At 38.4% G+C, this 14,944-nt stretch overlaps 1 protein-coding gene across 1 annotated transcript in view; it reads left to right on the top strand.

The window, feature by feature from the left end:
- Positions 1–9,465, top strand: part of LOC130911199 (TLC domain-containing protein 1-like) — a 55,351-nt gene extending 45,886 nt beyond the window's left edge. The window contains exons 4-5 of the mRNA XM_057829006.1: positions 6,977–7,059; positions 7,130–9,465. Coding sequence (XP_057684989.1) covers positions 6,977–7,059; positions 7,130–7,534 — 488 coding nt within the window. The 3' untranslated portion in view covers positions 7,535–9,465. The remainder of the gene's footprint in view (positions 1–6,976; positions 7,060–7,129) is intronic.
- Positions 9,466–14,944: the final 5,479 nt, after the last annotated feature.

Here is a 14,944-nt window from a genome sequence, read left to right as displayed (position 1 = left end):
AACTTTCAGCAAACTCAAGCCCGGCTTTTTTATGTCTCTGGGCCAGAAGTGGGGTCTTCCTTGGTATCCCACCATAGATTCCCTTTTCATTTAGACGCCATAGGATAGTACGAGTTGACACTGTTGTACCCTCGGACTGCAGGACAGCTTGAACTTGTTTGGATGTTAGTCGAGGTTCTTTATCCACCTTCCGCACATTCTTTAGTTGAAATCTCTCGTCAATTTTTCTACCTAGGGAGGTTAGCCACAGTGCCGTGGGCTTTTACAGTTATTGATGTCACTGCGCACGGTAGACACAAGAACATTCAGGTCTTTGGAGATGGACTTGCAGCCTTGAGTTTGCCCATGCTTCCTCACAATTTTGCTTCTCAAGTCCTCAGACAGTTCTTTGGTCTTCTCTTTTCTCCATGCTCAATGTGGTACACACAAGGACACAGGACAGAGGTTAAGTCAACTTTAATCCATTTTAACTGGCTGCAAGTGTGATTTAGTTATTGCCACTATCTGTTATGTGCCACAGGTAAGTAATGGGTGCTGTTAATTACACAAATTAGAGAATCATCACATAATTTTGGAAAGGGTGCCAATACTTTTGCCCGGCCCATTTTTGGAGTTTTATGTAAAATGATAATGATTAAAAAAAAAATTCCTTTCTCTTTTGGGTTTTTTTCATTGCAAGCAAAACAAATGAAGATATTACTACCAAAGCATTTGTAATTGCAATCATTTTATGGGAGAAATTGAGCATTATGTGACAGAATTGCAGGGATGCCAATACTTTTAGCCAGCAGTGTAAGTACAAAAGAAAGTGATAACTGAAAACGTTTTTTTTTTTTTTTAAATATCGGTGCTTAAACGTAACAATCATTCCCCTCTGTCTTGAATAAAACACCTTTGGTAACATAAAAGTAGCTAACCACGTTGTACGCAAATGAATAGGGAATCCCGCTCCATCAATGAGATAAAGTGCATACTTCAAACTTTTGTTCAACTTTGTTTAAAAAGCTGAAACTAAAGAGAAAAACTGTTTTTTTTAAAAGAAAAAAAACAAAATTCTACAAATATAAATAGTTTTCCACATCACATTTTAATAAATTATCAATAAACTCCAATGCTAGGATTGCAAAAGTACAAACTTGAAAAAGCTTCTATGGAACACCTCTACAAACATAAATGTACTTTAGCACATTGGATGCAAATAAATCAAGTTCAATGCTAGGATTACGAAAGTACAAACATTTGCAGAATAAACCGAAGCCCCTTGCAACTCTCTGCTGATTTTATAACAAGTACTGTTATACTAAGGGGGTATTTCTGGCACCTGGCGAAATGCCTGTTTTAGGGGCCGTTTGCATGGTGACGCTCCGAGAAAACGACAGATTTTATGTTTGCATTTACATAGTTCCGTCTCCATTCAAACTATGTCGCAATTCCGTGTGAAAAGGATGTAGTATTCATGCCAGGCCCTAGGGGGCAGTGCAGTTTTACAAGGCGACAGCCAATGATGCAAGTGCTTGACAACAACCTCCTCTGTACAGAAGACAACGGCTGTGTTTCAATCGCGGTTTAAATGAGCCCTCGCTCACTTGCCCTAGCCACCGCCCCCCGGGGGAATCCCTGCCGCCATCTTAAGAGCTGTTCCAATGGCGTACCGCACGCAGGCTATTTTTAGACCGTGACGTCGCATCGTAAAGCGGAAGTAAAGCCGAAGTGAGACATTATAGACCCGCCCTCGCATAGACCCAACGTAAAAAGTGCTACTTTTCTCCGGTAATCTTTCAAAAACGAACATGCCGATCACGCATTGCGTTTTTTGGAACTTGTAGAAACGACTCTAGACATTACGACACATGAAGGATGTTTTCTTCATACGTTTCCGGAAACCAAAAACTTGAGAGGAAAAAATGTGAAGACCGAATCAACTTGCGCGGACTTTAACACCAGCTCGCAAATCCATTCACGTTTCATATGCAGTAAACATTATGTTGGGTTGGCATGGTCTTTCAGAAGACAAAGAGGTAAGCCATTTTTATATTTTTAACTTATTTTTTTAGCATAACGTTGTGCCGTACTGCTTCTGTCTGACAATGAATGACCTGAAAAGAATTACAATGGTATCTGACTGCCACTGTTCCTGTTTCTGTTATATATATATATATATAAAAACAACTTTAGTAAGAGGGCAGTGTAAATAAATGATAGGATTAAGATGTGTTATCAATGAAAAAATTAAAAGTGTTCATTGGCTGTCACTGAGTAGCATTTGCGATCGCTACACAAAGCTAACTAAATTACCCCCAAAAACGGTAAGAGACGTAGGACAACCAGAGGATATATAAGAAAGACAGCGCTGATGGTAAAGGATAGCTTGTTGAAACAGGAGAATGTCATTGTCAGTCGCGTCGATAAAAAAGATAAAGCTATGCTTTGGTCGGCTCGTTTTTTTTCGTCTTTTTCAGCCTTCGACACTGAAGCCATCTCTTGAACTGAACATTTTTATGTTCTTCCACATCTTTGCCAGTGAATTTGGCACCAGGCACATCATTTTCGGAGAGAATTGGTAGGTTTAACTCTGTAAACATCTCCTTCGTACACGATTTCCATTCATTTCCTATTAGGGACAAACGGTGGCTAATGTCATGAATATTAATGAGCGGAAGTGACGTGTTGCTTGCGGTACGCCATTCCCAAAACAGCGAAGTGAACTTGGTGAGATAGACCCTCAGAGGGCTCAGTGATCGAGTGAAAAATTATGGTCACTCCGGAGCTCCCTGTATCCCACAATGCATTGCAGTGGTACACGGAAAATATGTCCATGCGGTGGTGATAATGAAACTCAAATACCGTTGGCTGCTGTCTATTTACCACCAGAGAAGAAGAAAATGAATGGAGGATCCAGCCGGTTTGAATGTGATACCAAACTGCCTTTGGAATTGTAAAATTGATCATTGTTGTTAATAAATAAAAATAAAAAAATTAGACTGTATGTGGCAGTTATGGCAGGACGTGTGGAATCACAGGAGTGCCAAAATAAATAAATAAATAAAAATAAAGAGAAATAAATGAATAAAGAGTTAAGTTACTTTTTTATTGACTTTCCCTTTTGTTAGTAAAGAAAAGGAAAAAAGAATGACATTTTTCGTCATTGATGTTTCTATTTCGCTTGCCTTTTCTATTTTGCTTTTAACGAAAGTGATGGTCTGTCAATCAAATGGCGTTGGGAGGGACTGAAACTAAACTTCAAATAGGTTAAATGTATTTAAACATCAAATCTGTTTACAGATTGTAAGGTATAGACAAAAAAATAAATAAATTAATAATGAAATGCCCAAATAAAATTTGATACAAAACTAATAATTCGGATAATTCCCAGGTACCAACGTATTGCCATCAAGCGCGGAATACTTCTCTGGCTTATTGACATGAGTCGCAGTATATTTTGTGCGATGTGGAATAATGCTGCCACCAGGGGGTGGCGAGGCCTGGCCACGGCTTCCCCCAATGAATTTGTTGGCTACCCCACTGGTCACCCCACTCGCCAGTGTAATGTCAGATTGTTGTAGCTGCGGAACTCAAAATTTTGACTGGACTATTATGGACTATGTACATTAACACAATATAATAGTTTACAATATACAATTTAACACCATCAACAAAAGTATATCAGAAGGTGTGTCTTGAAGTCTTTCTAACAATTTTCTTCTGGCCTGTTTAATACTACAACATAGTAAAAATCTGAAATTATGGCTTTTATTTTTTGGTGTGCCACCCCAAGGTTTTAAGTGGCCCCATTTGGCCACCCCTATGAAGAATTTCTGGAGGCGCCACTGATTTGAAATCGGCAGTATAGCGCTACTCCAACACCTTGTGGTTGTTCCATGATTTTCTTGCCTGTGAGTGAACGAGGGCAGGAGTGTTCCATTTACGTCTTTCGCTCCCCCTCCGCCCACTTTCCCTCCACCCTCCAAGTGGCCTCAGTGTGACGTCATCGCAAGTGCTTAGGGCAAGTGAGCAAGGGCAACTCAAACCAGGCTGCGTTCCAATCGCGGTTTAAATGACGTGTTAAGACACAGCATTGTAGAGTGATAAGGGTGTAAAAAAAATACATATAACATAGGGGTGTAACGGTACACAAAAATCTCGGTTCGGTAAGCACCTCGGTTTTGAGGTCACGGTTCGGTTCATTTTCGGTACAGTAAGAAAACAAAATGCAAAATATAAATGCTAGTTCTTTATTACACACTTTTGTGCTTTCAACAACAGGAACATTAGCCTATGCAAAGCTAGAACTCTGCTCAAAAAGTAGCGGGTATTTAAAAATAATCCAACAACAATTTGCCTTTCAGACCCCGTGTATTGGTCAGCTTTGTTTCTGAAAGAAAGAAAAAAGAAGTCCTGTGCTAAAGAGAAAAGTAATCCCAATGACAAAGATTTTAACATGTATTTTACAAATGAAATGCCTCAATGAATCATTTTTTTTCTTATGAACGGTTTTCAAAAGCTCTATTGGTGGATTTTCTCAAGTTAAAGCGCCAGACAGAAATTAATAAATTTAATTGTGTAAGCGGGATCTGTGTATTATTCTTATTATTTAATTACAGGTGTTTTAGCTCATTTTAATTTATTCTATTTAAATGGGCTATTATTTATTTTATTATGTGTTTATATTTTACAAATGTGATGTAGTATTTATTTATATTGTATATTTTATGTTGTATAACTTTAGTTCCTACTGTATGTGAATATTAGTTCTTACTTGTTTTGTTGTGGTAGGAGGGTTTTGTATTGAACACGAGGCCGTGTTGGTTATTATTATAGCAGAGAAGACAGCAGTAAATCAACAAAGAGAAGTCAACTGTGCCCCGATCTACCACTCAAGAGATCTGACGGACTCAAAAAGTAGGTTACGATTGCATATTAGTTTGAAAATCGACCGGATCCACCGTATTAGTACACGAGTGACTTCCGGCCCGATCCTAGCTAGTAGTATTGACGCAGGAGGGGTGCGTCTCGCGTCAAATAATAAACTCTGCTGTTCTTTTCGCGTGCGTCGCGTTGAGCCGCTTGTGGGACGCATCAAACACGCGGCCGCACTGCGACTGGTGTGCATTGGCTGATTGACACTAACGCCCGCGTTTCACTGCGTTCTCGCGGCGGCCACGTTGTTGCGGCGTTGACGTTTCTGGACTGTCCTACCGTGTTGGTCCTCATTATAGTAGAGAAGACGGAGTAAATATAATATACACAAAGAAACTGTAACCCGATCGACTCACAGCCTCGAAAAGTAAGCGTTACATTACGTCAGAAACGCGTTCGTACTGTACATGTAACGTTACACCCTTAATATAACATAATAAAGCTACCTGTCAATTTTAGCTCAGTAGTCATTGCTGGATAAAACACCAAGTAGCACTGGTGCCTACTGTGCTCCAGTACCGCAGGTATCATACATTTGTTTTGAATGCTGCAAAAACTCAAAAATCCTACCAGGACTTACTGTTTAGACTAATTTAAAACTTAAGTAGAACTTAATGCACGATGTTGTCTTGCCCTTGAAATATTACTACTGGTGAAATCAGAGTGTAGTTTTATCTTTTATCGATAGTACGAGTATCAAAGCAGAAAGGAAAAAATTAGGGCTGTCAAAATTAACGCGTTAACGGGCGGTAATTAATTTTTTAAATTAATCACGTTAAAATATTTAACGCAATCAACGCATGTGCGGAACGACCCGCTCAAGCATTGCCGCGAACAGATTACAATGGCGCCGTTTGAAGTATATTGAGAGCTAAGGGCAGAGACAAGCAGGTGGAGTGGATGCAGGCGGGTGCCGCTGTTATTTTCAGTGTGACCGGCATTGTCAGATTGAGCAGTGAGGTCGAGCGAGAGAGTAGAGAAAGTGCGCAGTTAGCGCAGGGTCAAGTGCTGCGTCCCTCATATGCTTTTGTTTTGTTAATAAAAGTACCCACAAAAAGCCATCCAACGCTTCTCGGTGTTTATATATGTACGCCGCCGTCTCCCTCAGGAGGCAATCGGACGAACCGAGCCAACGGACGACCACGAGCCAACATGAATCGCCGGTCCATAGCACCGCCAATTACCAAGAAGGGCGAATTGGTAACGCGGGCATGTATTGGAGCCGCACTAGTTAATGGAATAAGCGGTGGCATCTCTTCCACAACTGTTATAACTATTGTAGCAAGCGACATGGGGAAAAAATAACTGGAGATTATCTTTTTTTTAACACCATGTATTGTACTCAACGCAGAGAAGATATACCATTTGCAGCAACCACTGTGACTCTTGGTTGCTCAAATTCCCATCATGCATTTGGGCAGTTCAGAACATTTAAGTCGCTGCTGTATCATTTAGTGAAAGCACAACAAAAATAATATTCCTATCTCTCAAAAATAAAATAATGTTCACAAAAAGAAAAGCGCTCAATGAAAAGAGATCTGGCATTCCCACTCAAAATAGCTATGCAAAATAATACTATATTCAAACATTAAGTTTAGCTCAACAAATAAACTAGATGACAATATTTAGTCACAATATACAAACTATTAAAATTACTATAACATGTACTCACATTTATCTTTTAAGAATTACAAGTCTTCCTATCCGTGGATCGCTTTCACAGAAAGAATGTTAATGTTAATGCCATCTTGTGGATTTATTGTTATAATAAACAATAACAGAACTTATGTACAGTATGCTGAATGTTTATATCCGTCTTGTCTTATCTTTCCATTCCAACAATAATTTACAGAAAAATATGGCATATTTTAGAGATGGTTTGAATTGCGATTAATTAATTTTTTAGCTGTGATTAACTCGATTAAAATTTTTAATCATTTGACAGCCCTAGAAAAAATACCTAAAATGCTAATGTTGTTGTTTTGTTTTTTTTATCTTCTCTTAGAAACAAATTTTGAATCTTGATTTTAATTATTTTACATTCTGTCTCTCCTCTCAGGATACTTCGTGGAGGATGCGTTTGACATCATCCACTCGGGATACTCATTAGCATCTTGGGAATTCCTCCTCCATCATGCACTTGTAAGAAAACATCACTACATTAGTTCCAATCAGTCGTCTTAATTGTCCCCGTCTCTCACTGTGTGGTCAGGTGATCTCGAGCTTCCTGTACACACTCTACACGCACCTGTACGTGGCCGCCGCGGTGATCACGCTTTTCGTAGAGGTGAACAGCGTGACGCTGCATATGCGGCTGCTACTCAAAGTGGCGGGCGCTACCTCCTCGACCATCTACGACGTCGTTAAAGTGATTAACATTTGCACCTTCGTTGTCTTCCGCCTCACCGCGCATTTCTATCTCAGCTGGTACTTGGCGTGCAACTACTCAAAGTTGGAAAATGCCAACTTTTTCGCATGTTGTCTGACGATAATGAACATCATGATTTTGGTCTACTTCTACCGCCTCATCCGCTCAGATTTCCTTCGGCACACTGGCAGGAGTGGCCACGCTGCTCAAAATGGGAAGCTTGTGTCCAAGAAGTTCCTCACTGATTGAAGGACCATCTTTTTTTGTTTACATTGACTTTATTTCCCCATGGAAGGAACTGACTAAACATTGTAGAAGTGCATGGTGGAAAGTCTGGATTCAGTAGTTGCTATACTTGAGTTTTGTGTGGTCGGGGTTAACATGTTTGTCACGCAGTCATGAGGTTCTAAGTCGAATCCTGGCTCTTCTCGGGTTCGCTGGGTACTTCTGTTTCCTTTCACATTTCAGAAAAAAATCTGGTTAGGTTCCACAAAAACTTGAAATTGTTCAATAAGCAAACTATTTTGAAGGTGACAATGGCCGTGGATGGTAGAATGTCATAATGGCAGCACAGAGATGGAGGAAAACAAGCAAGATTGATCTCCCTATTTCTTATCACAGAATACACTTGGACGAGAGGGGCAGATAAAACATTTTGGACTTTGACAGTCTTTCGATTAGTACACAGACAGGAAATGTCAACCTTTGAGAATTACTAAACACAAGCTAGCATTTCTTACTTTGGTGTTTTTATTTTAGGGTGCATGCAGGTTTCAATGTCTGCAAAGTGTGTCTCCCTTTTACAAAGTTTACTATTGATGTATTTCAAATTATTTATAGTGAACATGGATTCATGGATTGGGGGTATTATTTTAGTTTAAACAAGATGACAAGAAACAGACAGAAATGAGGATATACCGTATTGGCCCGAATATAAGACGGTGTTTTTTGCATTAAAGTAAGAATGAAAACCTGGGGGACGTCTTATAACTGCGGCCTAAAAAAAAACAAAAAAAAACAAAAAAAACTGCGGCCTAGACATATACCCATTCACGACGCTGGATGGCGCCAGTCATCAATGAATCGAATGCTGAACGCGACTCCGGCATTTAACTCTGTTAAATGTTTAAATGTTCAGATATTAAGTTTTGAATGCGAAATTAAATGCCTTTTCTCTCAAATATATTGTTATAAGCATTTGTTTCAGATGTATTGTAATTATTTTCTGTATAAAAATTAATTTGGTGTTCAAAAAGTCTTTTTTCAAACTTGAGTCTTGAAAAAGAGGGGGTCGTCTTAAAATCGGGGTCGTCTTATATTCGGGCCAATACGGTAATAGGCTATCTAACATGTTCTGCAGTGCCGAGACAACAGTGCCTAAACGAATAACATCAACGACAAAATTATTTCAGAATATTGCTTTTTTTCCCCTCAAAATACTCCCATTTTGTTATTTAATCAACAAGTAGAATAAATGTGTTCTCGTGAGTGTTAACAAGTGTGTATTTTGATTTTTTGAGTGAAATTAAAAATGTTTTCAAATGTAATTCTTCATTTTTTTCTGGTGCTGCTGTTCACATACTGATGATCACTATCCCATTTTGAGCTTATACTGTATGTACACTTCTTTTTTTTTTTTTTTTTTTTAAGAGAACTGTCCTGCAAAAGTACAGCCCTCCCCTCTGCTCAGATTTGGGGGGACATTCAGTAGGTCCCATATTTTCTAGGACAGTCCAGAATTTCAATGCTTTTCCTGCGTTTGGCACTACCTCTACCTGGACACGTACTGTACAATGGTACCTCTACTTACTAAATTCATTGGTTCTGGAAGTAGTTCTGTAAACTGAAAATTCCGTAAGTAGAGACACGTTTTCCATGTAAAAGCCCTAATCTTTTCCTAATCCCCCACCATCTAGACATAAATCTTTTATAAAGCATAATGATGCATCAAAATACAGTGTATCACAAAAGTGAGTGTACACCCGTCGCATTTCTGCAGATATTTAAGTATATCTTGTCATGGGACAACACTGACAAAATGACACTTTGACACAATGAAAAGTAGTCTGTGTGCAGCTTATATAATAAAGTTCATTTATTTTCCCCTCAAAATATAGCCATTAATATCTAAACCGATGGCAACAAAAGTGAGTACGCCGCATAGAAACTACGTACATCCCTAAATGTCCAAATTGAGTACTGCTTGTCATTTCCCCTCCAAAATGTCATGTGACTCGTTAGTGTTACTAGGGCCATGTGTGCGTAGGGAGCAGGTGTGTTCAAATTTGTAGTGCAGCTCTCACATTCTCTCATACTGGTCACTGAAATTTCCAACATGGCACCACATGGCAAAGAACTCTATGAGGATCTTAAAAGACGTTGTGCTCCATGAAGATGGCCAAGGCTACAAGAAGATTGCCAACACCCTGAAACTGAGTTACAGCACAGTGATCATCCAGTGTTTTAAAAGAGCAGGTTCCACTCAGAACAGGCCTCGGGTCGGTCGTCGAAAGAAACTGAGCGCACATGCTGAGTACAAGAGTGTTGCATAGCTGAGTGCCGTGTATTTGACACACTGCGCCGGTCCTCTAACCAGTCAGACCCAGGTAAGTAAAACAATAAATGACCTCTGTCTTCTGCTGCCCCTGCGACCCGACCCTGGATTAAGAGGTAGATGATGGATGGATGAAATTGTACCACAATAAATTGTATAATTACATCGGGCTAATTTAGCTATATAAGCAGCTACGTACTTTACATAGCGCGTTGTTGCCTCCATTAAAATCAACCGTACTAAAAGCATCTCTTGTTTTAGAATCTATTTTACAAATAAGGAAATCCTTATTATTTTTCCTCATCTACATAAAATTATAGCTAATTAATAAAATGCATTAAGAATTTATACTAAATGCTTCGTCGTAGCTATTGTCTCTCTTGATGCATGACGTCGTTGACCTTACTCTGAAAAATGTCAAGGCAACTGAGTGTCCGAAGTTTCTTCAAAAAGCCCCAAAACGATTATGGTGTTGATAAAAGAGGTGAAAAAACTGGGACTGCACAAGCGGGCACGCAATTCAAGTCCATGTGCACCAGGAGGAAGGTGTAAGACTCCGTTCAGGCCACAGCAGGTGAACTGTTAATTTCATTGTTCCATATGTAGCCTAACTACTGACAGTCAGCTGTTTTTGTCACTGCGGAGAAAAAGTTACATATTCATCTGCTTGATGTGTGATGGCACGGTGTGGATTCTCTGTTAAGCTTGTTCGGACAGAATATTAATTTAAAATGAATGAAAACTAAATACTATTGAATATGTTGAAGCGGTATGCAATGTTAAGAGTCTTGTTAGCTCAAATTGCTGTGTCCAGCCGCTGTAGCTCTGCTGCTCTCTGTGAACTCTCTATTCATATTCAAGCCGGAACGCGCGCGGCTCTTAAGTGTCTCTGTCACGTGACTGTGTCGTAGCCGCTGACGTGCTCGGCCAAATGGACACACAAGTACGGAAGGTGGATTATGCCAAACAAAGGGTCACCACAATCATTTTAAAAATTTAAGTGACGGGTAAAAATTGATTATGACCGGTTTTTTATGACCCTGTCAGTCAAAATGACAGACAACGAAAAAGTCTAGTGCAACCTCCGATATATATATATATATATATATATATATATATATATATATACTTTTTTTTTTTTTTTTTAGACCAATTTAGCAATGACATTTTTGTGACGCTTATTATTAATTCACAAAATCATTTTGGAACACTTAAATTCTTTATTGAAGTACAAATAAACATATAAATAACAATAATAAATCACACATAAACAATGAGGTCAAATGCGGATAGCATTTACTAGTACAAAAGAATGGAAGGAGGCGAACACTGACTTCACCTTTCCAACATGATACAAAACAGTTTTTAAAAAAAATATATCTAGCTTTAATATTATAGTATAATAATAATTATTATTATTAATTTTCTTTTATTAATTAAATGATAATTATAATAATCATTCATTGCAAATCATATTTTTCATAAAGGGTGTCATTTTAAAACTATTCTTAATGTAGAATCTGAATTCTGTAGTATTATAGTATTTACATATTATAGTATTAATTCTGAAGTATGTCGGATTAACTTTAGAAATCGTTATTTATATGACGAACATGACGTGATTTTATTTTGAAATGTTCACCGGAAAGACGTTCGCTAAACTATTCACCGTAAATTTTACAGTCAGCAAAAAAGCACTTTTCGTCTTTGCTTGTGGTGTCACTAATAGATTGTTCTTTTTTTCCCATTTTTTCGTTTGCAAATGCTGCTAACCAGTGATTTTTCATGTTTGAAGTGTCACCTTCTAACCGCAGATTTACGTTTTGGAGAAGACTGTTTTATAGCATAGCATGCTAAAGTAGGTTGCCTTTTTTCCCCATTAGTCTCAATGTAGCAATGCTAACGTACAGTGTTTAATATAGATGTGTTTCCTTATTTTGTATGTCTGAACTGTAATTCTTCGGCGTGTTAATGACCAATAAACATCTGCGAAAAGAACTAGAGTCTCATATGTCATCTACACGCACGCACGCATATCGTAACAGGCTTAGCAACTTAAATAAAACATGTCGTTATTTAGTTAGTTAGATGGACTTAAGACACCCCCCCAAGCCCCCCAAAGCTTCTCGGGTCTACACAATTCACGTAGGTCACCCTTTTTGACTTCAAAATGGCGAGTTTCGCTGAAAAGTGAGAGATTTTCATGCCTTTCATATTTATGCGTTCAAGCTTCATCTACACCCAGTGAACGTGTGTTCTCCACTGGAGGAGACACTATATGTCCAGAACGCTCACACTGATTTTATACTGTACCCGCTGCAAATCTGGACTGGTTTTTACAAGTTGTTTTTTTTTGTTTGTTTCTTTGATATACTGCACCAGGTTAGCCCTTTAGTGGGAGCTCAATAACATGTAAAAAGGCCTGCAGCATAAGACACTTTAAAACATAGGCAAAAGAATATGTGTAAATGTTTTCTCAGCTAGCTTTTAAAAAGTAAACATCTTTGTCAAAGTGCACTCCTGTGAAAATAAATTTCATCATATTCAGGTTAAAACACTGATATTTATATACAAGTTAAAAATAGCCCTGTGAGAAATTTCTAGTAAAGTTAATTGAAAGTTCATAAAATTTTAAACAAATAATCGAGAATTTAAGAAATTAATTTAAACTGCAATTTTTTTGACTCTGCCTATTAAAAGAATCTGAATCGAGAATCGTTTGGAACCGGAATTGAAACGTGGAATCGGAACCACAACCGTTCAAATTCAAACGAAGCCCAACCCTACTTGTAAGACACCAGATCGGTGAAAATGTGTTGACTTTTGTGTATGTGGAATAGTTTGGACACGCCTGTGCTAGGGAATAGCCAATGGCAGAGCAACTATAAGTATGTTAAATTCAGTAAACTCTGAGAGCTGCGAGTAGTAGCCCATACTGTATTTTTGCCTTTCGTATCTTGAAATTTCTTCCGTAACAAGAAGCAATATTTCTGCGTTGAGACATGTCATAACCTAAAAAATTCCCAATGTAGAGGCGTTCGTAAGTAGAGGTACCACTGTATTTTTCCACCCTTTTGGAGTTGCACCTGAACACAACACACTTCAGAGCGTTCATGAATGCTCACTTCATTGCTAAAGGTAGTGGATGATAAACACTTTGGAATATGCTCTTTTACCTCAACATATGAAGTTAATGATAAAAACTTTGGAATAATGCATGCTGTTTTACCTCAACATCTGATATTCTATGAATTTGTAGGCATTACTGCCACCGAGGAGCCGTTCTCCATTGACAATGCGACTGTTAACAAGAGGGAATTGGTGAATTTAATTCCAAATGTTTTTGTTTGTTAAACATACAAGACGTTACCCGCTTACCATGACAGTAGTTGTTGGTGCTAGACTTTATTGTCTTTTGTAAATACTGTAAAATATTTTATAACTAAACACTAAAAGTGTCCTCTTTTTTGGTGTTGTGGACATGGGCACAAATGAACTAGCCTACAGAGGTATGAAAAAGTATCTCAACCTTTTTGAATTTCTCACATTTCTGCATAAAATCACCATCAAATGTGATATGCTCTTTGTCGAAATCCCACAGATGAAAAAACAGTGTCTGGTTTAACTAAAACCACCCAAACATTTATAGGTTTTCATATTTTAATGAGGATAGTATGCAAACAATTACAGAAGAGGGAAAAAATACGTAAGTGAACCATCAAATTTAATATTTTGTGCCCCCCCTTTTGGCAGCAATAACTTCAACCAGACGCTTCCTGTAGTTGCACATTGATCAGGACTAACTAATATTGGCCCATTCTTCTCTACAATAGTTCAGTCAGATTTCTGGGATGTCTGGCATGAATCGCTGTCTTTAGGTCATGCCACAGCATCTCAATGGGGTTCAGGTCTGGACTTTGACTTGGCCACTCCAGAATGTGTATTTTGTTCTTCTGAAACCATTCCCATGTTGATTTAATTCTGCGTTTTGGATCATTGTCTTGTTGAAGCATCCATCCTGTTTTTAGCTTCAACTGTCTGACAGACGGCCTCAGGTTTTCCTGCAAAATATCATGATAAGCGATTGAATTCATTCTTCCATTAATAATTGCAAGTTGACCAGGCCCTAAGGTAGCAAAACAGCCCCAAATCATGATGCTCCCTCCACCATGCTTCACTTCAGGGATTAGGTGTTGATGTTGGTGAGCTGTTCCATTTTTCCTCCACACATGACGTTGTGTGCTACTCCCAGACAATTCAGTTTTGGTTTCATCAGTCCACAAAACCTCTGTGTAGTGTCCAAGTGCCTTTTTGCAAATTTTAAACGAGAAACAATGTTTTTTTTTTAGGTAGCAGTGGCTTCCTCCATGGAGTCCTCCCATGAACACCATTCTTGGCCATCGTTTTACATAAAGTTGATGTATGCACATAGATATTGGACTGTGCCAGTGATTTCTGTAAGTCTTTAGCAGACACTCTAGGGTAAGTTTTCTGCACTGAATTCTTGGCATCATCTTTGGTGGAGGGCCACTCCTTGGAAGTGACACAACAGTGCAAACTCTCTCCATTTGTAGACAAGTTCCCTGACTGTTCATTGATGAATATCCAGACTTTTAGAGATAGTTTTGTATCCTTTCCCAGCTTTATACAAATCAACAATCCTTGATCGCAGGTCTTCAGACAGCTCTTTTGACCGAGCCATGATGGACATCAGACAATGCTTCTCATCAAGACATTTTTTTTACCAGGTGTGTGTTTTATAGTGGGCAGAGCATGTCATTGTTTGCATGCTATCGTCGTTAAAATATGAAAACCTATACATGTTTGGGTGGTTTTAGTCCAAGCAGACACCGATTTTTCATCTGAGTGATTTTGACAAAGATCAGATCACATTTGGTCATTTTATGCAGAAATGTGAGACATTCTAAAAGGTTTAGATACTTTTTCACACCACTGTATGTCACCAATGAAAACACAGTATTTGTACAACAACAACAACAACAACAACAACAACAATAATAATAATAATTCATTTTGATAGGTATTGATAAATAGGCATATCCACACAGGGACATACTTACATTTAGCAATTTTCTCATGTGACA

Source organism: Corythoichthys intestinalis, unplaced genomic scaffold, assembly GCF_030265065.1.
Source record: "Corythoichthys intestinalis isolate RoL2023-P3 unplaced genomic scaffold, ASM3026506v1 HiC_scaffold_23, whole genome shotgun sequence".
In the NCBI taxonomy this organism is placed as follows: Eukaryota; Metazoa; Chordata; class Actinopteri; order Syngnathiformes; family Syngnathidae; genus Corythoichthys; species Corythoichthys intestinalis.
The sequence above is the reverse complement of the archived record's forward strand: the minus strand, read 5'-3'. Positions and strand labels throughout refer to the sequence as shown.